The sequence below is a fragment of the Doryrhamphus excisus genome, chromosome 7, assembly GCF_030265055.1.
Source record: "Doryrhamphus excisus isolate RoL2022-K1 chromosome 7, RoL_Dexc_1.0, whole genome shotgun sequence".
Taxonomy (NCBI): Eukaryota; Metazoa; Chordata; class Actinopteri; order Syngnathiformes; family Syngnathidae; genus Doryrhamphus; species Doryrhamphus excisus.
The window spans coordinates 3,527,905-3,553,787 of record NC_080472.1 but is presented as its reverse complement, the minus strand read 5'-3'; the positions used below and the strand labels follow the sequence as shown (position 1 = coordinate 3,553,787).

Here is a 25,883-nt window from a genome sequence, read left to right as displayed (position 1 = left end):
TTTACACTCAGGAAGCTCATCTCCACTTACCTCCATCATCGCTGAGGAAGGCCCCCTTGGGAGCCGGGGGCACGGACGACCCCCACACGCTGATAGGTTTCGGGTAGCCTGGGTCGGCCGAGCGCGACTGCTCGTTGAAGCGCCAGTACCTACACGCCGGCAAACAGGAAGTCACTTCAATCAGCGTTTCCAATCGATCGTGTACTTCCATCGACTGGTACGACGTAGAAATACATGACATAGAACATACTACTGCTATTTCAGCCATTAAATTCATTTTGTGGGTCTAAAACTACCAAAGGGAAACTAAAACTACATTTAAAGCACAAACATTTCAGCACTTTGTCTAGAGACATGATTTAATGATTAATGATTGATGGCATGTTGGAATTAGCTGTTAGCATGTTGGAATTAGCTGTTAACATTTTGTAATTGGCTGTTAGGAATGAATTAGTATGTTGGAATTAGCTGTTATCATGTTGGAATTAGCTGTTAACATGTTAGAATTAGCTGTTAGCTTTGTTGGAATTAGCTGTTAGCATGTTGGAATTAGCACTTAGCATGTTGGAATGAGTTGTTAGCATGTTGGAATTAGCTGTTAGCATGTTGGAATTAGCAGTTAGCATGTTGGAATGAGTTGTTAGCATGTTGGAATTAGCTGTTAGCATGTTGGAATTAGCTGGTAACATGTTAAAATTAGCTGTTAGCTTTGTTGGAATTAGCTGTTAGCATGTTGGAATTCGCAGTTAGCATGTTGGAATGAGTTGTTAGCATGTTGGAATTAGCTGTTAGCATGTTGGAATTAGCAGTTAGCATGTTGGAATGAGTTCTTAGCATGTTGGAATTAGCTGTTAACATGTTAGAATTAGCTGTTAGCTTTGTTGGAATTAGCTGTTAGCATGTTGGAATTAGCAGTTAGCATGTTGGAATGAGTTGTTGGCATGTTGGAATTAGCTGTTAGCATGTTGGAATTAGCAGTTAGCATGTTGGAATGAGTTGTTAGCATGTTGGAATTAGCTGTTAGCATGTTGGAATTAGCAGTTAGCATGGTGGAATGAGTTGTTAGCATTTTGGAATTAGCTGTAAGATTGTTGGAATTAGCCGTTAGCATGTTGGAATTAGCCATTAGGAACGAGTTAGTATGCTGGAATGAAAACAAACAACCATCAAAGCGGCCCCCTGCATCTGTTGATGTGACTTTTGAGTAAGTTGCCCTCAGTGGAAAATGTTCGAACCCAGCTGACGTCGAGTCATGACTCGGGTCGCTTGCCAACGCAGACCCAAATCTGGAACCCATTTACAGTAACACACACGCACCAGTCTTATTTATGTCTTATTTTCTCTTATTATGTCTACTAGAGTATGTTGGCTAATGAGGGTGATCATTAAAAAAATATATATGTCTATACCCCCCCCCCCCCCCAAATATATATTTCATGAAAAGCCAAATAATGACGTTGGGGTGTACCACGTGTGCATTAGCGTGTGTTCTTGACCTGTCGCCTTGGAAGAAGTAGGTGTAGCCGGACGGCTCCCACCAGATGGCGGCGTCTATGCGGTCGTAGGGAATGTCGTGGCCGTAGTCGACCAGCTCCAGCGGGTAGCCCTGTTCCAGGTTGGCCTCCCGGAAGAGCCAGAACCTGTGAGCTGGAGGACAGGAGAGGAAGTGAAGAAACAACACAAGCTCATGTTGGACAAAGCCGAACGGTCCCGACCACGTGACGCGTCAGAACGCTCGCTACCACGTTTGGCGTGTAATTAGCGTGTCCTATGTCAGACTTTTATTGTTCGTCCGACTCCAACATTCCTGCTGGCACAATTACCACCCCTCCTCCTCTGGTCCTCCTTTCTAGTAAAAGCTCCCCACTCAGCATCTGGAGAGGACAAAGAGCTGACGTCATGCTTCTCCTTGGAAGGTCCCATGACTCCAGTCCAAGACTTCCTATAGGTGGGATCTCTTTGCCATGAGAGCCAAACCTTAAAAGGCTCCAATGCTGCTTGTTTTCTTTTCATAAAGTACTCCATAAAGCCGTGTAAACCTCAAGATAATTCGTACGTTGGACAATATTGCCCATGAAACTCTGGACCCGAGTCCAACATCCCAAAAAGCCACTAAGCTGCATAAGAAGATGCTTTAGGAGGCCATGACAGGAGAACATGGCGTGCTGGGAACGTATGGGAACAGTAGAAGCTAACATATCATCCACCAAGGGCGGATGGTCTTCTTTCAACATCCTTTTCCTTCCTTCACTCTTTCTCAAGGTCTGCCAGCTCCTTCCTTCCTTCCTTCCTTCCTTAGCGCTGGCGTGCGTCCGGGTGTCACACTGGGAGGCTTGCCGATGACATCACCCTCCTCCTCCTCATCATCATCAAACCTGGCGTCCGCCATCAAAGCCTCAGATCGTCCGTCCTCGCCGCCTTGTAAAAAGACAAGCTGCTCTCGGGGACTGACAGTATAAATAATGGGCTTTATGCAGGGTGCCGCATGTAGAAGACATTATGGAGCATGCTCACAAGGCGCCGTCCTTACGTTCCGCACATCACCAAAAGTCTCTTTCGCATTTGGAAGATGACGGGCCGCAGTAATAGCAGGTACATTTTCCATTTGCAAGCATAAAAAGTACTCTACACTGGTCACTAGGTGTCAGTAACGTTACTCTGATGTTTGGCAAGACACACAAGAACCACACTTGATCACCAGAACAACAGGCTTCTATTGCAGCAGGCACAATAATCCCTACCACCAACCACTGTCACTGTGGCCGTAACCCACACCAAGCTAAAACTCTATGCTTGTTTATGTCTTATATGTCTGATTTTCTCTTATTATGTCTTCTATATTGGGTAATAGAGGTGTCAAGATGACTATAGGGGTGTTAGCTCATGTCTAGAGGGCTCTAAAAATGTGATAAAGTGCATTTAAAGGTGGTAAACATGTTTTCTATGTCTTATATGTCTTATTGTGTCTTATTATGTCCACTATATTAGGTAATAGATGTTTAATGTGACTATAGGGGTGTTATTTCCTGTCTAGAGGGCTTTAATAATGTTTGACAGTACATTGAGAAGGTGGTTAACATGTTTTCTACGTCTTATATGTCTTATTTTGTCGTATTATGTCTACTATATTAGGTAATAGATGTGTAAATGTGACTATAGGGGTGTTATGTCCTGTCTATAGGGCTCTAATAATGTGTTAAAGTGCATTTAGAAGGTGGTAAACATGTTTTCTATGTCTTATATGTCTTATTTTGTCTTATTATGTCCACTATATTAGGTAATAGATGTTTAATGTGACTATAGGGGTGTTATGTCCTGTCTATAGGGCTCTAATAATGTGTTAAAGTGCATTTAGAAGGTGGTAAACATGTTTTCTATGTACAAAATGTCTTATTTTCTCTTATTATGTCCAGTATATTAGTAATAGGTGTGTACATTTGACTATAGGGGTGTTATTTCCTGTCTAGAGGGCTCTAATAATGTGTTAAAGTGCATTTAGAATGTGGTAAACATGTTTTCTATGTACAAAATGTCTTATTTTCTCTTATTATGTCCAGTATATTCGGTAATAGGTGTGTAACCTTGACTATAGGGGTGTTATGTCCTGTCTATAGGGCTCTAATAATGTGTTAAAGTGCATTTAGAAGGTGGTAAACATGTTTTCTACGTCTTATATGTCTTATTTTCTCTTATTATGTCCACTATATTAGGTAATAGGTGTGTAAATTTGACTATAGGGGTGTTATGTCCTGTCTATAGGGCTCTAATAATGTGTTAAAGTGCATTTAGAAGGTGGTAAACATGTTTTCTATGTACAAAATGTCTTATTTTCTCTTATTATGTCCACTATATTAGGTAATAGGTGTGTAAATTTGACTATAGGGGTGTTATGTCCTGTCTATAGGGCTCTAATAATGTGTTAAAGTGCATTTAGAAGATGGTAAACATGTTTTCTATGTACAAAATGTCTTATTTTCTCTTATTATGTCCAGTATATTAGGTAATAGGTGTTTAATGTGACTATAGGGGTGTTGTTTCCTGTCTAGAGGGCTCTAATAATGTTTGACAGTCCATTGAGAAGGTGGTAAAGAAATCCTGAATGAAGTGTCCCGACTGGGTGGAGGGAGCGAGGATCGAAGCACCACCCTTAAGGTTTCCAGACCACCCACTTCCTCCTGCATGTGACTAAAAAAGGCCCCCGCAACTTGACTTTGAAAGCATCGCGTGCGTCTTTGCAACGTACCTTTGAAGAAGACGAACCTGCCGTCGTGCCTCTCGTACGCAGCGTCGATGTCGCCTGGCAGACCTCTCCAGAAGTGGCCGATGGGCATGGGGTAGTTGTCCAGGACCCTGTTCCTGCGCACCCTCCAGAACCAGCGGCCCTGTCGGGACGAGACGGGCTGTTTAGCTGACTCCACTTCCCACAGCAGGACGAGGAGTCCACCAAGTCAAAAGTGGCCTTAAAAGGCTCTCATCAGACGGCATGTGAACTATTTGTCCCGGCGAGGTGGGGGTGCACAGCTGGAAGGTGAAGTGTTGATTATGTAGCAGAAGCGGTGAGTCATGGACGCTAATAAAAGGTATGGATGTATTCACGGCGGCCAGCAGACTGATTTACAAGCGGCGACTGTCCGGGATAAAGTACCGCTAAGATGCTCAGAGCGGCTTCGTCTTGGCAAGCGGGTCCGCATTCGTCCTTGGCCGAGCGTCACACGAAGGCCCGACAAGACGGAGTGCTCCCTCCCTGATTTGTGCGGGCGCCGGTCGAGATTAGGGCGGAATCGACCACAGCGAGACGAGCGGATCGTTGAGGCTCGGCGCGGAAATCGGCTAGCCGTCTTAATGTACGACTCTCTGCTGGGAACAAACGGCTGACGTGGGGAAAAGAAACCAGGGCGCTTCAGTGCTTCCAGTCGTTTCCTTGGAAAAGGAAAGGAAAGGAACAATAACGACTCCTTCCCGACACTCCCAAAACATCCAATCAGTCTAATTCATACCCGCTGCCAATTATGCAATCAGTAAATACAGCCAGCATGGTAATAGCTTATTCTAACAGGCTAACACCTAGTTCCAACAAGCTAACAGCTAATTCTAACATGCTAACACCTAATTCCAACAAGCTAACAGCTTATTCTTCATTCTAACATGCTAACAGATAATTACAACAAGCTAACAACTCATTCTAACATGCTAACAGATAATTACAACAAGCTGACAACTCATTCTAACATGCTAACAGATAATTACAACAAGCTAACAACTCATTCTAACATGCTAACAGGTAATTACAACAAGTTAACAGCTAAATCTAACATGCTAACAGATAATTACAACAAGCTGACAACTCATTCTAACATGCTAACAGATAATTACAACAAGCTGACAGCTAATTCTAACAGGCTAACACCTAATTCCAACAAGCTAGCAGCTAATTCCAACATGCTAACACCTAATTCCGACAAGCTAACAGCTTATTCTTCATTCTAACATGCTAACAGATAATTACAACAAGCTAACAACTCATTCTAACATGCTAACAGATAATTACAACAAGCTAACAACTCATTCTAACATGCTAACAGATAATTACAACAAGCTAACAATTAATTCTAACATGCTAACAGGTAATTACAACAAGTTAACAGCTAAATCTAACATGCTAACAGATAATTACAACAAGCTAACAACTCATTCTAACATGCTAACAGATAATTACAACAAGCTAACAACTAATTCTAACATGCTAACAGGTAATTACAACAAGCTAACAACTCATTCTAATATGCTAACAGATAATTACAACAAGCTAACAACTAATTCTAACATGCTAACAGATAATTACAACAAGCTAACAGAACAAAAGGCTAACAATTCATTCCGGTAGGGTAACTGTTAATTCCAACATGCTAACACCTAATTCCAACAAGCTATCAGCTAATTCTAACATCCTAACACCTAATTCCAACAAGCTAACAGCTAATTCTAACATGCTAACACCTAATTCCAACAAGCTAACAGCTAATTCTAACATGCTAACACCTAATTCCAACAAGCTAACAGCTTATTCTAACATGCTAACACCTAATTCCACCAAGCTAACAGCTTATTCTAACATGCCAACACCGAATTTCAGCAAGCTAACAACTCATTCCAACATGCTAACAGCTAATTCCACCAAACAAAGAGCTCATAGCCGATAGCACTACTGTGTGCATACATTTCCCAAGGGCCTCCCGGTCATCGTCCTTTCCAAATGCACCAAAAACCAGAGTTTGCTGTAAAACAACACAAGGGACACCAGCCATTTTTACATGGGAAGGTTGTGCAGGAGATGAAGTGACAGCAACAAGGGACACTTTGTCCTCTAAGTGTATTTAAGAGCTAAATCAAAGCCTAGAACGTCACCACGGGACGCCAGACGCAGGGCCAGTGTCTCTAACACACTTTCAGTAAGAAGAGGACTGCTGGACTTGTACAGATAGACATGCTGGACTTATCGGTGTTAGGGAAGTGAAAGCAGACCATAGAGGAGGATCCCCAGCTTCAGTCTGGAACCTGAATTAAATATTTGGGGAAAAGTTGGGGGTGCAATGATCTTTAAAAAGTCTCAATTACTGATTGCCATTTTGTCTGTAAATGCAAATGCAGACGTAACATAAACATAAAGATAAACATAAACGCACCTGGCGGAGACGTACAAAGACAAGTTGGTCATAATGACAAGCAGCTGGCAGAACCTGCACTTAGAAAGACAAAAGCGGAGCTGGCAATGAAAGTCGTATCGACAGGCCAACATTTGGCCCAACGTGGAGCGTTTCTGTAAAATTTGTGTGGATCCGGAGGCTCTTTAAGGCCAACACCTGACCACACCTCGCTGTTTTATTAGCGTTCCGTGTCATAAAACACCGCCGCCCTGCCGTTTTACAATCTTCCACGACATGATAGAAAACAGGCCCACTGCGGCGTGCGCGTGCCATTTGGCTGAGGGCGACTCGCCGGCTGACAATCCATTCTAACGTGCTAACAACTCGTTCCGACATGCTAACAGCTCATTTCAACATGCTAACATCTTATTCCGACATGTTACCAGCTAATTCCAACATGCTAACAGCTGATCCCAAAAGGCTAACGCGCCATTCCACATGGTAACAGCTAATTGCAACACGCTAAAGATATTTTGAAATACTACCTGAATATTCCAACATGCTAACATCTCATTCCAACATACTAACATCTTATTCCAACATGCTACTAGCTAATTCCAACATGCTAACAACTCGTTCTAACATGCTAACAGCTAATTGCAACATGTTGACAATTCATTCCAACATGCTAACAGCCGATCGCAAAAGGCTAACACATCATTCCACATAGTAACAGCTAATTGCAACATGCTAAAGATATTTTGAAATCCTACCTGAATATTCCAACATGCTAACAACTGGTTCCAACATGCTAACTTTACAGCTAATTCCAACATGCTAACAGCTGATACCAAAAGGCTAACACGCCATTCCACATGCTAACAGCTAATTTCAACATGCTAAAGATATTTTGAAATCCTACCTGAATATTCCAACATGCTAACATCTCATTCCAACATACCAACATCTTATTCCAACATGCTACTAGCTAATTCCAACATGCTAACAACTCGTTTTAACATGCTAACAGCTAATTGCAAGATGTTGACAATTCATTCCAACGTGCTAACAGCCAATCGCAAAAGGCTAACACATCATTCCACATAGTAACAGCTAATTGCAACATGCTAAAGATATTTTGAAATCCTACCTGAATATTCCAACATGCTAACAACTGGTTCCAACATGCTAACTTTACAGCTAATTCCAACATGCTAACAGCTGATCCCAAAAGGCTAACACACCATTCCACATGGTAAAAGCTAATTGCAACATGCTAAAGATATTTTGAAATCCTACCTGAATATTCCAACATGCTAAAATCTCATTCCAACATACTAACATCTTATTCCAACATGCTACTAGCTAATTCCAACATGCTAACAACTCGTTCTAACATGCTAACAGCTAATTGCAACATGTTGACAATCCATTCCAACATGCTAACAGCCAATCCCAAAAGGCTAACACATCATTCCACATGGTAACAGCTAATTGCAACATGCTAAAGATATTTCAAATCCAACCTGAATATTCCAACATGCTAACAACCGGTTCCAACATGCTAACTTTACAGCTAATTCCACACATCAATCAGTAAAACCACCTGAAGCAGGGTGACACACATGTGCCGCTGGTGTAGTGGTATCATACAAGATTCCCATTCTTGTGACCCGGGTTCGATTCCCGGGTGGCACAGTACTTTTTTTCCAGGTAATAAAAAGTCTTAACGTGGAAAAGTACCTTAAAGACAAACATCTCTCCTCGCAGCATGGCGACCGTGTCAAAGTTTCCTTCACAGATGTCTGGGCCGTAGTGGTCCGGTCTGTCCGTGGTCCTGGGCCGGTCCGGTTGACGTGGAGGATTGTGAGGTGGCCGGGGGTCTGGGCGGCGCGGGGTCACAGTGGGGAGGGCCTGTGTGGGCCTGCTGTCTGCTGTACCTGTGCAGAGAGAGAAGATGTGTTGAAGAAGGGATGGCGGACTTTGGTGGAGGATGGCGGACTTTGGCGTAGGATGGCGCTTTCTCACATCCTCTTTCTCACCGTAGATTTGTTGAATGCCTCGCCGGTCGTCCTCGGGGAGCTGGAAGTTCTCGGTCTCCATCCACTGGTAGAAGGGAGCCATGATGGCCAGCGGGTTGTTGGAGTGCTCTAAACCCAAAGCGTGGCCCAGCTCGTGGATGGCGACCAGGAAGAGGTCGTTGCCTGGAGAGAAGATTGCGGTTATTTGAGGTTCTTTCCACCACCTTGAAGGTGAGCGTAATGTTAGCACTTTAGCATACATGCTAAAGTGAAAGGGAATAACAGGCGGGTTATAATAGCGCAAGAGACATCATTAGCCGTGATGGTGAACACGTGTTCCCATGCTATGACCGCACAGCCCTGGATGGAGAATCTGGGAAAAGACCGGAAAAGCAGCCGTGGATGATGCTCATCATCCGGGCGACGACGCAGCCTCGTCCGCATTCCAAGGCATGATGAATAGCACGGCCCGGCAGAAAGTCCCGGTGCGTCCGTAGAAGCCTGGCGTCTGTTCATTGTTCTTTCATGATGTCACCTCAAACCTCAAAGGAGGGGGGGGGAGTTAGCAGGCATGCTAATGGCCGTGCCGATACAGATCGTGCATTCCTACGCCATCGTTGCAGGGTGACACACTGACCCCGTTGGCCATATTGCTGGGACTGGGGGGCCCGAAATGACCTCTAAAGTCACATGGAATTATGTACTAATTACACGACCCCCCCAACCCCCACACCATACATAGATTGTAGTCCTGTGAGAAGCTGTATTGGTCTGATGATTGGACAGATTTGTTATCACGTGGATGACATGGTGATGTCACCCTTCACCCTGCACGGGGAAGGAAGTGGAGATACCCCCGGATGCCCCCCCCCCCCTGCCCCCCCATGTATAATTTGCGAGTCACATGAATGTGCTCAAGCCGGCAGTGGGGCACGGGAAAGAAGAAGACAGCCAAGAGGTAACGGAGAGCGCAGATAAAGAGGCCTTTGTGAGGTTGCCATGACGACTCCTTTGCTCGTACGGGGTCCCGCCAAAGTTCAGCCTCTCCGTCCATCGCCAACGCCGACCCCGCCCCCGTTTGAGACTTTGCGTCTCAAACAAGTCTCGCACTTCATTGGGGACCAACGACGAACAGCATGGCGACCGCACGCTGCCGCCAAAAACGGCGTTGATGACCTTTAACACGTGAGGATGAACGACACAAAATGGATGGCTAAAAATATATAGTTATATATTATTATGATTATATATTTTAGTTCGGACACGTTTAGTTGAGTTCGGACACGACTGAGCGGTTCGAGTGCCACCATGACACGGCGGTCCAGGCACAGGGAGGGGGAACTAGCGCTGTAGCTAAGGAGCCGAAAATCCAAAGTCCAACATGACTCCCAAAATCGGACACCAAAATCAACGCAGAGACGATTGCTTCGAAAAAAGATGGACGACGTCGTCCCCCAGCGTCAGGACTGGTGTCTGAGGAGCTAAAGGATGATGGTAGCCTCGGCGGTCCAAGTGAAGTGTTTGTGTGTTCTGAGATGCTAACAAGATAAACGCCGCCGGGTCTCAGTCCATCAAGCGTGTAGACGAGGTCGATGTTTAGACAAAGAGCGGCGGAGCGAGACCAGGCGGAGACGTGTCCGTCTTAAAAGTCAGACGAGTGCGGCTGCACTTTGTCTTGAAAAACGGGACAACAAAGGGAGCGCTCTTCCCGAGCGGAACGCCGCACTCCCACTTACTGCGGCATTCCGGCGCGCCTGTGATGTCGCCCACATCTGTTGTGTGTTTGCAGAGGGGCTCCCGGGGGGGTGGGGGGGTGCGGCGTGATACGTGACATGGCATCACGGCGGTCGGGGCCGAGGACGCAGGAGAGATGACGAGTGGCTTTGGAGGAAGGAAGCAGCTGCTGCCGTCCGTCAGCCAATGAGGATTATTTCACCCTGAAGACCAACCAATGGAAGCTCTCAAGAAGAACGGGTGGAACACTCGACCTCGGCGTGTCGGCTAGCATGGAGATGGTGTGCATTTAGGGTGAAGTCGGCTTCACTTCTTTTTACGCTTGTATGGCAGCATGACTTAGTCCTCGCTCCTTCAATCCTAAACCAGCCAGCATCTCCACCTTGGATCTTCTACTCTACCTAGCTGTGGGCGGCGGCCTATTCATTATATTATTATTTATATTATATATATATGTTATTCATTTTTATTATTATTATTATATCTTATTATTATATCTAATCTAAATTATTAGTAAGCACAAATAAAATAATTAAAAAAACGCCTGCCAGGGCGTCATATTTATCATATTTAAATAAAATATTTATCAATAAAATATTGGTATTTTATTTTATTTATCATATTTATGCAAAACAACTTTATTGGTATTTCAATGAGCACACTTTGGGACGAGTCTGTCATGTGACCTGCGCTTTTTTACCTAAATATTGGTATTTAAAATACCAATATTAATTAATATTAATAGTTTAATTATTAGAATATTAATTATTAATTACAAATAATACAGTAAAAGATAAAATAATATAATAATTATATTAATCAATAATTAATATTACTATTAATGCTACTGATACTACTAATAATATTATATTTAATATAATAAGTAACATATTAATATAATTCTAAGAATATGAATACATTGTAATATAAATAATATAAAATATGACAATAAAAGAATACAACAATCATACTAATACGGTATTATTATTATATGAATTATTCCTGTGTCTGATTGTCCCATGGTAATCTACAGTATGTGTAATATGAATAATTATGAATTATTATGATGCGTCAGTTTGAGAAGCTGGTTTCCGTACGGAGGCGTCCTACCTTGTACGTTCTGGTTTCCGATGGTCCAGGGCTCATCGGAGTCAAAGTGAGTGTCCCCTCCCATCCCGGGGCCGGGAAAGTAGGCGTGGGCCAGGAAGCCCCCCTCCCCGTCAAAGGGGGAGCTGTCTCCGTGGAAACCGGAAGCGAAGAAGAGCATGATGTCGGGCTCCTTGCGGCGTCCGTATTTGATCTCCTGGTAGGGGATTTCGTCGAAGGTCAACGGGGTGACGCTCTCCCAGACTTTGAAGGCCTGGCGGATGGCCGTGAAGGAGTTATACTCTCCGATCTTGGGAGTGTAGTTCTGGATGCTGCGGGAAGAAGAAGAAGAAGAAGAAGAAGGAATGGACCAATGGACGTCACGGAGAAGAAGACGCGGGCTGAGCGGGTTCTCACCTGTACGTCAGATGGCTCTTGTTCCATTTATGCCCCGTCAGGGCGTAGCGTTTCCGCCGCACGTTGGTTTTGATCTGCCCTCCAAACTTGTCGGGCACGCCGCAGCGGGGTCTCCTCATGGCGCTGCAGGGGATGAACAGGAAGTGCTTAATTGCGGCGCACCAGAGAAGGTGAAGAACCGAGAACTTTATGCTTTATTTCTGGGTGGGGGGTCACAGGGATTGATGGATGATGAGTCCGAGTCGTGTCAGTCGCTGACCTGATGGTTTGTAGGTCCATGCTTCCCGTGACCTCCAGACCGTAGAAGCGCTGCATGTCGCTGATGGCGCCGGACAGGATCTGAGCGGAGCGCATGGTGGACATCTGCCGGCTAGCCTGGGGCAGGTAGCCGTACATCCTCAGCCACGACTGGACACAAAACACATTCAAGCGCCGTTGGGACATGTGACCTAACGTACCTCAAATATTCCAAAGCAAGTAAAATGACTGCTGGGTCAAATACATACATCATTTTTATACAGAACTGTATTTGCAAGCTTAGATTTGACCAAAAAAAGCTTCCAAAATATACTTTTAAAGAGCTCTTATAACATATTATGTGATGTAATTCAAATATTCCAAACCAAAACTTTATTTGCTAGTTTGAATGCATATATATATATATATTTTTATATTCTGTTCTATTTGCAAGTATAGATTTCACAAAAGCATCTAAAATATACTTTTAAAGAGCTTTTACAACATATTATGGCAACAAAATCAAATCTTCCAAACCAAAACGACATCTGCTTGGTTAAAGACTTCATGATGCTTTATTGGCTAGCTTAGATTTCTAAATATAAAAGCTTCCAAAATATACTTTTAAAGAGCTCTTATAACATATTATGTGATGTAACTCAAATATTCCAAACCCAAAATGTTATTTGCTGGTTTGAAGGCATAGGTTGTTTTTATATTCTGTTCTATTTGTGAGCTTAGATTTCAGAAAAAGCCTCAAAAATATACTTTTATAGCTTTTTTTTCATTCATATTCCAAACCTTCGTGTGTTTGGTTAAATAAATGAGTTTTTTTACATTCTGCCTTATTGGCAAGCTAAAAGCTTGTAAAATATACTTTTATTTACTTTTCTAGCGTATTATGTGAACCAACTCAAATACTCGGTTCAAAATGTTCATAGTCTGTTCGATTTTCAAGGTTGGATTTTCCAAAAAGCTTGTAAAATATGCTTTTCAAGAACTTTTGTAACATATGTATGTGACGTAATGCAAATATTCTCGAGTGGGTTCGGTTTCACGCTGGACCAAAGCCACCGTATGAGGCGGAACCAGTGGGGGGGGGGGGGGGGGGGGGTAGTGGTTGTGGTTTGATGCCAGACTGCAGGGAGAAAATGTGATACTTGAAGCAATCACAGATGATACACAGCCTGACACACCTGTTGTGTAGAAACTTAATATCACACACACACACACACACACTCCCTGTGGTGTGTGTGTGTGTTTGTGTGTGTGTGTGTGTGTGTGTGTGTGAACTCCTCCCGTTGTGCAAAGTGTTGGTGATAAAGCTCGGCGTGTACACAAGCACTCCTTCCAAGTCACTCCCTGCTTCGGGGGTGCAACCTTTTTCTAGATTTGGTGTATTTTTTTCTCATGTGGTTCTACTTTTAAGAAACAATTTCTACTTTTTCTTTTTGATTTGGAGCTAACTTTTTTTTACATTTGGCAATCTAAAATGTTGATTTATGTACTTTTGTAAAACAAAAATGGCCACTGGTTTTTCTAGATCTGGCGTGATTTTTGAAAACAGATTTGGTACATTTTTGGGTTTTTTTTGCCACTTTTTTTATGTTTTTTTTTTTTTTTTTTTTTTAGATTTGGCGTGACCTTAACAAAAAACGAGTGCTACTGACCATCTCCATCATACCTCTTCAAATAACGACTTTCCATAACAAACCAGACCAGGAAGGAAGGTCACATCCAACATGGAAATCCTAAACCTGGATGAACCTCGGAAGCACGGTGAAGCATCAACACCTGATTGGTCCTTTCTGTCCGTAATGAAACACTGGCGGCTTTTGGCCTCAGAAGGTCGGACCTTCACCATCGCTTTCATCTCCTTCCTTGTGTGTGTGTGTGTGTGTGTGTGTGTGTGTGTGTGTGTGTGTGTGAAAGCAGGAAGAGGAGTCCAGAAGGTTGAACCGGACGAGACCTTGACCCACCTCCCCCCTGCGATAAGAGAACGTCACACAATGAGAAGGATCACTCCACCCCCCCTCCCCCACACACGAGGAGGTGTGTTGTGTCAACACGTCTGTATCATTCATGTCATGACGTGAGTCATGTTGATATTTAACACACGTGGGAAGAAACAAAGAGAAGTCGTCAGCAGCTGTTCACGATCCGCTAACAGCAACGCACCCACGGGGAGGACCGGCGGGGGCGGACCGGCGGTGGCGTCCAGTTCCACCATAGCAAAGGTAAACAGTTAGCATGGCGTGCATTCTTCCACCGATCGATAAAGTGATGCAACTCATGTATGAATATCTGCAGTGTGAACATCATCTAAGATTTCCATCCATGGCATTTCTCTTCCCGTGTGCTGCTTCACCGGAATCCATCACCAGTAGGAATTATTCTCACGACGACCTCCACCTCCGATCTAGTAAGGTCGTTCAGGCGCAAAAGGCGCCGACGCCAGGACACGATGTGAGGGGTCGTTTCCTGGGGAGTCTTTAGAGGGGGGCACGACTTCCTTTCCCTTTACCCTTCGCTTGTACAGTAAACCTCGGATATATCGGACTCGGATATATCGGAAATTGGCTCACAACGGACAGATAAAAAAGAACCGATTTTTTTGTAATGCATTTCCAATAAAAATTCATTGCATATATCGGATTTTTTATAACGGATTTCGCCTATTTCGGACAAAATCTCCAGTCCCGTTCCAATGCATTTCCATGAAATTTCCCTGGCATATATCGGATGGCCGCATCGTGGCGCTCCGATTCGCCGAATCGTGACAGGCCGCTATACGACGTCATTTGCAGCGTTTGCAGCGTTGCCTGCGCGTCCAGGTACATTGGAAACATAGTCAAGGAAGTGCCTTTTTATAACGGATAAAATCCCATTTACGCATATACCGGATATAAATCCCATATATGCGTAAAACGGACATTTTCCGGTATACGCATATAACGGATTTCGCTTATATCGGACAAAACCAGTGGGAACAATTGAATCCGATATATTCGAGGTTTACTGTATCTTCCAAAACTATGAACCCTCATCTTTGCTTGTCAGGCGGCCTGAATACAAAACAAGGCTGAGATGACACTGTGTGTGTGTGTGTGTGTGTGTGTGTGTGTGTGTGTGTGTGTGTGTGTGTGTGTGTGAAATGGTCTTTCAAAAAGTCCTTGATGGTACCTGCCAAAAGGCAGCTATATAGTCGGCGTAGTAAAAGCCAGGGTGTGTGTGTCCAAGTGTGTGTATGTGTGTGTCCAAGTGTGTGTATGTGTGTGTCCGAGTGTGTGTATGTGTGTGTCCAAGTGTGTGTATGTGTGTGTCCGCTACAATGTCAGCCAAGATACGAACAGAGCTTTTATTTTGAGGTTTGGTCGGCTGCCATCTCTGCAAGCGTCCTAGCCGGAGGGGGTGGGGGTGGGGGCGGGGGTGGGGGGTAAGTGGGTGTTACAGTATGTGGAACTCAATGGGAAGACTTCATAAAGGGTCAAATCCACCTCGGCGTGTTTGACGACACGCTCGTTAGCGTGTCTTCTAACTCCGGGACGTCCCTGCAAGAGGAAGCGTCCTCCATTCCACGAAAGTCAGCTTCGTGGAGCCCAGCGCAGCCAAAAAGCATCCCAAGGGCAGACGGAGCTCGACTGGAATAACGAAGAGGAGTACTTAAGTCTCTAATTGGGGGGGGGGGGGCTGTGACACGGCAATGGTGACCCACGAGGCAACCCAAAAACTTCATCTTTCTTCTTGAAGGACAGGCTCCAATCTAACGGGATGTGGAAACTTGGTCTCCTTTAAACAGTGGTGTCCAAAATGTGGCCCGGGGGCCATGTGACTGCTTTTTCATCAGTTTGAATCAGTCAGAATATTCTAAAAATCCATCTTCTTCTGATTATCCGAGGTTGGGTTGCCCACTTCATCCAGCTCCTCCCGGAGGTCCCTGAACATCTCATCCTAACTAGCCGCCTCATCTGGTTCCTGTACCCGCCATCTTGTCCTGTCACAGCCAAAAGTCATGACCAAATCTGAGGATAGTAACGTAGACCCACAAGTACTCGACTCCTCCACTTGGGGGAGGATCTCATCCCCGAAACGGAGATGGCAAGCCACCCTTTTCCGAGCGAGAACCATGGACTCGGATTTGGAGGTTCCGCCTCAAGGTAAAACCGGCAGGAGCACATCATCTGCCAAATGCAGGAACCGGATCCTGCAACCAAACCCCCCCACCCCGACCCCCCCCCTCCACGCTGCACTTTGAAATGCTGTCCATAATTTAGCAGCAAGAACAGCAACAATGGATAAATCAGTCATCGTTTCACGTATCGCTCCTCTCAACGAGCAGCGGGTCCCGCCCTAAACGAATCCCGATATTTCTAAACATATTTGTTTTGCTTCTCACGTATTTCGCTCACTTTTTGTGTCCGCCAAGTTCCATTAATCAGGCAAATGAGACGACGGCGTCATCGAGCTTTTTCCTTTTCCTTTCAAACAAGAGGACACTTTGTCTTCTTCACATGCCTCCATGTCCCAGACGCTGCATGCCGATGCACACACACACATGCACACACACACACACACACACACACACACACACGGCCCTCCTGCTTGTGCTGAGTAGTATTTGACACACTGAACTCTCTGACGGGATTTCACTTTCCAACGCCGGACGATAATTCAAGGTTTGTTACAAAGAACACGTAATAAACGACCAAACGTCATCAACAGAGGCCTGCTTTTCATCATCATCATCACCATCATCATAACAATAACAACATGCTTTCATCTGCTCTCCAACATAAATCTGCTTTGTGTTTTGGGGCAGTAATTACAGGATCCAGTACTACAGTAGTACTAGCTTGCATGCATTGATGGTAGCTCATTATCTGTGCTGACTGGGGCAAATACACACACACACACACACACACGCACACACACACACACACAAAAACACGCACAAGATGGCCTCCAGGAAGAAAGATCCACCTCCAGAGGAACATCCGAGGTGATTTGGGAAGTACTTTCCCCGTAGGAAATAATAATGCTCATAGAAATGATCTGTTCCAGGGTCAAACCTTTGTTCACACCTTCCATGTTTCAATTCTATTCCCTGTTTGGGGCTTGGAGAGGGCTATACATAGATGTACATTAGTACATAGATAACAATAACAACAATATTTGGCATATTTTGGTGCCTAAATGAAGCATTTTTAAGCATAAAACGGCTGAATGAAGTCAAATCCAAATCAAAGGAAGACATTCAAAGACGTTGTGATGATATGTAGTGTTCCACACCGGCCACTAGGCGTCAGTAATGTTACATTGATGACACAAGTTCCTATTTAGCGACGCGATGTAGTTTGGCGCTCTCTTTTTCTTACATTTGGCGCTACCTTTTTTCTAAAGATTTGACACTATTTTGTTTGTTTAGATTTGGTGTTGCTCTTTGTTTTTTTTTTAAGATTTGTCTCTTTTCTGTTTTAGATTTTTGCGCTACCGTTTTTAATTTTTGGCTAAATTTTATTTGTTTACATTTGGAGTTGCTTTTTGAATATATTTGGCACTAACATTTTTTTGACTTAGTACTATAATTTTTTTTTAAGATTTGGCACCCCTTTCATTTGTTTAGATTTGGCGCTAATTTTAAAAAAATGTCACTATTGTTTTTTTGGTGCTACTTTTTGTAGATTTTTTAGCATTTCCTGCTGGGGTGACCTGAGAGTCTTCCATGGCCGATGGACGTGTAGGCTGCTGACACACAAAAACACAGCGCCGTGAAGCAACAAGTGTGTGGGGAATGGCTCATCAGTCCACTCATTGTGTCAAGACTCTGTCTTTTGTCTGAGACACACACACACACACACACACACACACACACACACACACACCATCATCATGTGTCGTAACGTGACTGACGAGCAGAGCAGCCTTTTGTTTATCCCGCCTTTGTCATTTGGAGCCCACCTCCTCGCCGCTCGTCGGCAAAAACGGCGGACAAAGGAGATCTCTGCCAGTAATCTCAGCTAACGTTAGCTGTCATCGTCTCACCTGGCCGACACCCCCCACCACCCGCCACCCGCCACATTTCTACGGGTCATGTTGATGCACATTTTTTATTTGGTGGTACTTTTATATTTTGTACTACCTTTTTCAAAGTTTGAGCTTTTTTTAAAGATTTTTTTAAATTTGGTGTAATATTTTTATTTTTATAATAAAGTTTTTTCAAAGAATTGCCATTACTTTTGACTAATTATTGGCACCACATTTAAGGTTTTAAGGTTGTTGTAATTTGGCGCTAGTTATTAGCTGTCCGATATGTCTGATATTGTCCGACTCTCAATTTCCGATACCGATATTTATATATTTTATGGTGATATCGGGCCAATACTACCCATTATTATGGGACATCCCTAATGTCTACATTACTTATTTCAATTTGCTGCTTTTTTTATTTGTCACCTTTTTATTTATTTATTGTTTCTTTCATTTGCAGAGGGAACCAAAACAAGACACAGTAGAAGGTTTGAACGCCTTTGTTGCTACACAAAACTTTAGTGCTGAGCCAGAAGGAGCCCCTTGCCTTTTTATTTGGCTTTTTGTGACGCCGGATCCACTCTCAGAGAGGAAAACAAAACAAACATTGTGTATTTTTTTTACACTTGTACGTAAAAAATGTTCAATGTGGCTAAAAGCTTGCATGCACAGGAAATAAAAGGTTTTACCGTGTCCACAGTTTGACCCCGGAACAGACCATGGTAATGGTTGAATTTATTTTGAACAAAGGTACAAGTTCCATTAGTTTTATGTGCATAATTAAGTTTAGTGTTTGTTCTGTCTGACTGTTTTTTCAATAAATTGAAGGGTGCCCGGTGGGATACATTGTGGTGTTCTACTGTTCAGGTGTACAAGGAGAAAGGTGCAAAAAGACAAGGGTACTATACCTCCGCGTTGAAGGAGCCGTCATCTTCAGCTCCGAGCACCCCGAGCACACACATCCACGCCGCCAGGAGGAGGCTCCGTCTCCACGGCAACCACAGCGGCCCAGAGCCGGCCATGGTGCGGTGGTCGTCGGTGTGGTTCGCGAGAAGGAGAGGGGGTGGAGTGCAAGGAGGTCTTCTTCTAGCGGGTGTAAAAGGAACAAAAGAAAGCAGGAAAAAGAGTCACTCGAGTCCACAGGAAAGGCTAACATGCATCCTGGGAAGGACCTCCACGTCCAGACCCTCCATGGATGAAGGTGCCCTAAGCTGCTCCTAACGAGGAACCTTGAAAAAGTGCACTTTGAGCGAGGAGGAGGAGGAGGAGTGCGTAGTTTCCTCCTCCTGAAAGTTAGCTGACAGCAAACTTTTAGCTTTTGAAGTGCCCGGGAGCAACAGGAAAGCCTTTCCTACACCAAAAGACGGACTTTAACTAGCAGCTTCTACTCGGCGTCCTCCATTGCGGTCCTCGTTCCCTCTGCAGGACGGACGGGAGTGACGCTGCGCGTGAGTGCCTCCTCGCTGCCTAGCAAGCTGGCTGAGACGCGCTCGAGACAAGTGTGACCGGCCGGAAGCGACAGGTTCAAAGATGGCTTTCAAAATAAAACTCCGAGCAGCGACTTCCGCCATAAAGAACTCAATAAAAATGGTACTAAATGATTAGGCTAACATTTTCTACAGTGCAGGAAGACAGTTTTCATCATTCCCGATGATAAGACCAAGTTTAAACCTTGTATTTATGTTGTTTTTATTATTTTTTTTAATTTTAAAATTATTTTTAATTTTTATAATAATAAAAATAATTTTAAAAAAAATTAAATTTAAAACATTATTTATGTTATAATTATGTATGTTGCATTGGTTCAACGTATGATGTTTTGAATTCATCCATTTTAGAACGTACAAATGTCCCACTCATCTTTCACAGGAAGGTTTTGAAATGCTTGTTTCACCGGGCTGTGCCGTGGTGGTCCTGGTGGTCCTGGTGCGTTCCAGTCCGACACTGCAGATGGTGGGATAAGACGTGGTTACTTCCTGCAGACGCTTCCTGTCATTCCCTCAGCGTGATGGAGGCTGCAGAGAGAGAGAGAGACATGTCAGTGTGATTATTATCTACGGACCTCAGCCTCTGGAGGAAGTAGCTACTCACATAATTGCTCACTTTAAACGTCGTTGCTGCGACAAAGACGAGGCCTACTGGACGCACGCAAAGATGGCTTCCTCCAGACCGCCACAAATACATTTGGGCTGCCACGAATAAATGCAAAGACTTCAGGGTGGTTTATTGTTTTTGGACCAAGCTAAGAGCTAAGAACTAAGACCCATACATCTAGTCGGAAAACTGATGCACATGTTAATGCTCATCAAAGATCCTTTATATGATGGGAGCTTGGACGTCTTTTAGGACAGACTGCAGGATCTTCAATATGAAACTCTGATAATTTGGAGGATATCCTGCAAAAAATGAAACAATATGCAAAGATCCTCTATTTAACACTGAACACACTGCTGTTTCAAGGGGACTATTGCAAAATATATGGTCGTCAAAGGTCTTCTATATGACAGGAGCTCTCTGCTGTGTTTTTAAAGACGTAAAGCTAACCAAAGATTGTCTACACACCACGAGCACCCTGCTGTTTTGAAGGTTTTTCTTGCTAGCCAAAGATCTTGCAGGATTGGGTGCAAGCATTAAGATGAAAAAAAGCCAGTCAAAGATCCTCTATTTAACAGTACCACCCTGCTGTTTTTTTAAGGGATGAGATTAAAAAATGATAGTCAAAGATCCTTTACATGACAGGAGCACTCTGCTGTTCTTAAGGACCCGACGTATAATACAAACCAAAATCTAGGCAAAGATCTTTTTAATGACAAAAGTGTTCTGCTGTAAAAAAAAATGGTAGTCAAAGATCATCTATACGACGGGTGCACTACGCTGTCCTGCAAAAAAGTTGCAGGTCAAAGATCTGGGGCTGTGTTTAAGGAATCAGTTGCTCAAAAGCTTGTCAAAGATCCTCTATTTGAGAGGACTCCGCTGATGGTTTTAAGGACCTAGTGCTGGATTTAACGCAACCTAAGAGCAGTCAAAGATCCTCTATATCACTGCTGCTTTTAAGGGCCTTCAACAACAGACGCCCTATAGTCAGAGATCATCTATGTGACAGGACTGTTTCCATTGTACCATATGGACTGGGGGCTGGGGGCTGGGGGCTGGGGGCTGGGGAACCCCCCCCCCATCGGTGATGAAAGATGTTCCCCTCCAAACAGCTGCTGCGTGTGAGTCACATGGTCTTGATGGAAGGCGTCAGGGTGGGGCCATGAAATATTTGACATGATCAAGAAATAACACGTACTTCACATAGCGTGGGACGCGGCAGCCGTAAACGCGTTCTAGCACGTTCTAGCACGTTCTAGCAGGTTCTACGGTCCTGGTCCACAGCACACCTGTGCGCGTGTGCGGTTCTCGTAAAGGTACGATGGCTAAAGCGTGTCGTGGGCGGTAAACAACCCACGTGTGGCATCGGCATCCTCGGGTGGCCCAGTAAACGCTTGATGGAAATACCAGCGACACACTAAAAACACACGCAACCACGCTTTTGGTTCCGCACCTTACCGCCTAAAAAGTCCGAGTGTGGGCGTAAAGGTCACACTACAACACGTGCAGGACGGAACACGCGTTTTAAAGGTCATACTGCCCCCACGTGGTAGGATTACAACATGCAGCCAAATAATGTCGACTAAGTGTGGTAAACCACACTGGTAAGTACGGCTAGGATTAGGACTAGGATTAGGTCTAGGATTAGGATTGGAGTTTAGGTTTAGGGTTGGAGTTTAGGTTTAGTTTTGGGTTGCAGCATTAGCGCTGGGTTTAGGGTTAGGACCTAAGACTTAGACCTTAGACCTTAGACTTAGGAACTATGACTAGGGTTAGAGTTAGTCTTAGGTCATATTGTCAGGGTTGATTTTCAGACCTAGGATTAGGTTAAGGACTAGGGTTGGGGTTAGGGTTAGTTTTAGGTTACAACATTAGGGTTGGGTTTAGGACCTAGGATTAGGGTTTGTGTTTGGGTTAGGGTTGGAGTCTAGGGTTAAGGTCTGGATTTGGGTTAGGGTTAGTTTTAGGTTACAGCATTAGGGTTGGGTTTAGGACCTAGGATTAGGGTTTGTGTTAGGGTTAGATCGTAATGTTTAGGGTTAGGATCTAGGATGGATGTGAGTTAGGGTTGGGATTAGGACCTAGGATTAGGGTTTGTGTTTGGGTTAGGGTTGGAGTCTAGGGTTAGGGTCTGGATTTGGGTTAGGGTTAGGCTTAGATCGTAATGTTTAGGGTTAGGATCTAGGATGGATGTGAGTTAGGGTTGGGATTAGGTTGCAGCGTTAGGGTTTGGGGTTAGAACCTAGGATTTGGGTTAGGTTTAGGTTCTAGAGTTAGGGTTGGAGTTAAGGGTTAGGACACAGGATTAGGGTTTGGTGTTAGATTAGGACCTAGGACTAGGTTTAGCTTTGTGGTTTAGGATTAGACCTTTGGTGGTCAACTTTCACAACATTGGCTTTATTTTAGGAAACCTGATGAATGATTAATGACTAATGACTAATGATTAATGACTAATGATTAATGATTAATGATTAATTAACCTTTTCACTGCTGTGCCTTTTGCTGTGGTCAGTTCGGACATGAGTAACCAAAGCCGAGCCAAGCAAAACAACAGCACCATGCAGCCGTCCCGTACTGATGACGTCACGGATCCCGGCTGCCACGGAAGCGTTAGCATCATTGCTATCTTGTAGTTCCAGCTATCGCGTTCATTGTTGCGTAGATCGTGTACGCGTTTTGTCAGGCAGAATCAATTTAATCCCTTAATCATCCTTCCTGTGCGGATAAAACTGCCTCGGTGTTTTTTTTTAATCTTTCCCGAGCTAGCTTAGCCTAGCTTAGTTTAGCACCGTGTCGCGAGTGTGAGTGTAAAGTGTCGCGATCGTGTGAAAATGTGTCCAAATGTCCAAATGCTGAGAGCGTTGGTGAACCAGCGACTAGCTTTGGCTGTGGAAGAAATATTTGTAGTGTTGGAAAGAACCATAGCAGAGTACGAGGAGGAACTTTGTCGAACAAAAGAGGAGAACGAGCGACAACGTCAACTACTGGACGCTGTTTCCAAGAAGCCCTCAACAGGTTTGTTAGATTATTCTCACATTTTCCATAGTTTTATGTTGATTTAGATTGAACGTTAATTCTAAAAAGGCACATTTTATGTGCTGGAGCCAGTGTTGTTATCTTTTTGTTACAATGAGTTTGGCGACAAATCCACACGACTTCCGGGTTGGCGCTCCCAACCAGGAAGTAAAGTCACAAGAACAGATGGAGTTCTGTGGAACTTTTGGTCTTGTTTGGGTGAAGAGGAGAAAAGCACAAGGGGGGGTTCGAACATGCAACTCCCTAGAGGGATGCCCATACAGATACAAACCCAGATCTTCCGCATCTCCAGACTGTGTGGCCAACATGTTAACCACTAGTCCACCGTGCGGCCCAAAGTGTCCAGTCAGACAACAGAATCTAGAGAGTTGGGAATGTAGTCGCTAACTATAACGGCAAGACGGAGCCCTTCTGCTACGTGTTCTTATTCTCCGGCAGCCCAGGTACATGTGAGGTGTTCTCAGAGGCGGAGTTACAACGTCGTCTCCTGTGTGTAGTTTAGCAGCCTGTAAAACGCTCGGAGCTCTTTTTAAACATTTGACAAAGCCACTCACTTTTATGTTTTCGGTTTTGGATGAAGAATGAAGACGTAGCACAACGGTCAACGGCGGAAGCCGACTGTTGTCGCTTCGATGTAGCAAAGCCCACGATGCACGCGTCTTCAATCGTCTTTGTCTTCAATCCGCACTGATGGCTTCACTCTTGTTTTACTTGACTGCGACTCGGTCTTCTTGTGTCCTGCAGACGTCAGTGAAGATGTTCCGACCGGCGCGGAGCAGGAGGAGACCCCCCACCTGAAAGAAGAAGAGGAGGAGCACGACGTCAGTCAGGAGGGAGAGCGTCTTGACGGACCGGAGGAGGCCGACGTCGGCAGTTTTCACCTGAATCGCATCATCGTGAAGAGCGAAGACGAAGACGACGAGGAGGAGGCACCCGAGGGAGGCCTCCTGGCTCCGCTGTCAGATAGCGAGGACACGACGTCGCAGACTCCCGACAGCGATGATGAAGACGCCAGAGCCGATGTGACCGGTCTCACGGCCAACACGCACTTGGAATGCTCTCAATGTGGAAAAACCTTCAGCAACAAGGGAAATCTGAAAAGACACGCGAGGAATCACACGGGAGAGAAACCGTTCACATGCTCACTGTGCGGTAAAAGATTCTCCCAGAATGCACATTTGAGGAGACACACACAAACGCACACTGTGGAGAAGCAATCCTGTTCCGTCTGCAACAGAAGTTTGTGCGACAGTTCGGCGTTGGATCGTCACATGACAAGACACCACGCCGAGGAACCGCTCACCTGCGCCGTCTGCGCGTTCACTTTTACACGAAAGTCAGACTTGAGGAGACACGCGAGGACGCACACCGGAGAGAAACCTTTTACCTGCTCTTTCTGCGGCGTCGGATTTGCTGAAAAGGCGTGCCTGACAAAACACACGCGGATACACACTGGAGAGAAACCACATTCCTGCTCGGTGTGCAAGAAGAGCTTTCACGACAGCTCGGGGTTGGACCAGCACATGAGAAGACACAGGAGGAAAAACCCCTTCTCCTGCTCAGTCTGCGGCTTGAGTTTCAGACGCAACGCGGATTTGAGAATACACGTGCGGAGGCACACCGGGGAAAAACCTTTTACTTGCTCCGTGTGCGGTATCGGCTTTGTTCGGAATCCAGAACTGAAAAGACACATGAGGACTCACACTGGAGAGAAGGTGTTTGCTTGCAGCGTGTGTGACGAGAGGTTCTCCTATAAGTACCAGGTCAACAATCACACGTGTGCTGGGGGGAACAGCAGCAGGACTTCCACTTGAGGACTTAAGGGTGCTTTAGTTACAGCGCGACACACGCTTGGATGTGAGAAGGAGGGGCGGAGGTTCCAGTGTTTGGTTGACTGGGGGCGGGTCCTCTTGGACTTCCTGTTCCCTTTATCCTTTATCCCGCTCTTGACTGAAATAAAAGTAGAACATGTAAATTAGTGAAATACAGAAATAAAATGTCAAGGACTTACATGTGGAAAAAAATTACAAAAAAATAAAGTGTAAAGTGTAAAAAAAAGAGAAAATTTATTAAATACGTCTTTCTATTTTTTCTACTTTTTTCCCAATTTTATTTTTTACACTGAAGTAAATTTTACTTATTTTTTTTACTTTTTGTACACTAAAATAATTACATTTATATTACTTTTTGTTAAAAAAAATAATAATGAAAATGTCCTGAAATAAGTGTGAAAAAATGTAAATAAAACATGTGAAAATATCACAGTTTTTTTTCCCTTTTTCCTAGTTATGATTGACTTACTTAATGATCCACTTAAGTGAATTCCCAGGACCAAAGTTACGATACGCATCCTCTGTGCTTGTCTTCTTGTGTCCTCCAGACACCAGCGAAGAACATCTTCCCCCCCGAGCAGCCGGAGTGGGGCTCCAGGGTGGCCCGGCCCCCCAGCCCCCCAGCCGGATACAGCTGACATGTCACCCTGACAACACACGCTTGAAATGCAAACACTGCGACAAAACCTTTGGTTGCGAGTCAGATTCAAATAGACAGGTGAAGAGCCACACAGGAGAGAAACCGCACGCTTGCT

General features: G+C 44.5%; 3 protein-coding genes and 1 non-coding gene across 8 annotated transcripts in view; 3 read left to right on the top strand and 1 right to left on the bottom strand.

Annotated features, from left to right (window-relative positions):
- Positions 1-25,883, bottom strand: part of mmp15b (matrix metallopeptidase 15b) — a 36,373-nt gene that overhangs the window by 2,086 nt on the left and 8,404 nt on the right. For 2 of the 5 annotated variants that reach the window (XM_058076765.1, XM_058076764.1), the window contains exons 2-12: positions 24,178-25,246; positions 23,851-24,090; positions 20,061-20,181; positions 19,075-19,252; positions 12,162-12,310; positions 11,903-12,025; positions 11,510-11,817; positions 8,388-8,848; positions 4,244-4,382; positions 1,497-1,647; positions 31-149 (exon numbers count right to left, since the gene is read on the bottom strand). In XM_058076765.1, coding sequence (XP_057932748.1) covers positions 31-149; positions 1,497-1,647; positions 4,244-4,382; positions 8,388-8,848; positions 11,510-11,817; positions 11,903-12,025; positions 12,162-12,310; positions 19,075-19,188 — 1,564 coding nt within the window. In that variant the 5' untranslated portion in view covers positions 19,189-19,252; positions 20,061-20,181; positions 23,851-24,090; positions 24,178-25,246. Of the gene's footprint in view, positions 1-30; positions 150-1,496; positions 1,648-4,243; positions 4,383-8,387; positions 8,849-11,509; positions 11,818-11,902; positions 12,026-12,161; positions 12,311-19,074; positions 19,663-20,060; positions 20,182-23,850; positions 24,091-24,177; positions 25,247-25,883 lie in introns of those variants that run through there. The other 3 variants (XM_058076769.1, XM_058076768.1, XM_058076767.1) reach the window with 3 other exon arrangements.
- The window catches only part of LOC131131835 (zinc finger protein OZF-like), a 77,851-nt gene that overhangs the window by 49,295 nt on the left and 2,673 nt on the right, over positions 1-25,883 (top strand). The window lies entirely within an intron of this gene.
- On the top strand, positions 8,272-8,342 carry trnag-ccc (transfer RNA glycine (anticodon CCC)). The gene has a single exon. It is a non-coding gene; the product is annotated as a tRNA-Gly (tRNA).
- LOC131131843 (zinc finger protein 771-like) lies at positions 22,842-25,342 on the top strand. The gene is made up of 2 exons (XM_058076793.1): positions 22,842-23,275; positions 24,041-25,342. The coding sequence occupies exons 1-2, from the start codon at positions 23,092-23,094 to the stop codon at positions 25,108-25,110; spliced, it is 1,254 nt and encodes a 417-aa protein (XP_057932776.1). The 5' UTR covers positions 22,842-23,091; the 3' UTR covers positions 25,111-25,342.

Coding starts and splice junctions, on each gene's coding strand:
- LOC131131843 (XM_058076793.1), top strand. CDS start 23,092: ATGTGTCCAAATGTCCAAATGCTGAGAGCGTTGGTGAACCAGCGACTA. Junction 23,276..24,040: donor TTCCAAGAAGCCCTCAACAG/GTTTGTTAGATT, acceptor TGTGTCCTGCAG/ACGTCAGTGAAGATGTTCCG.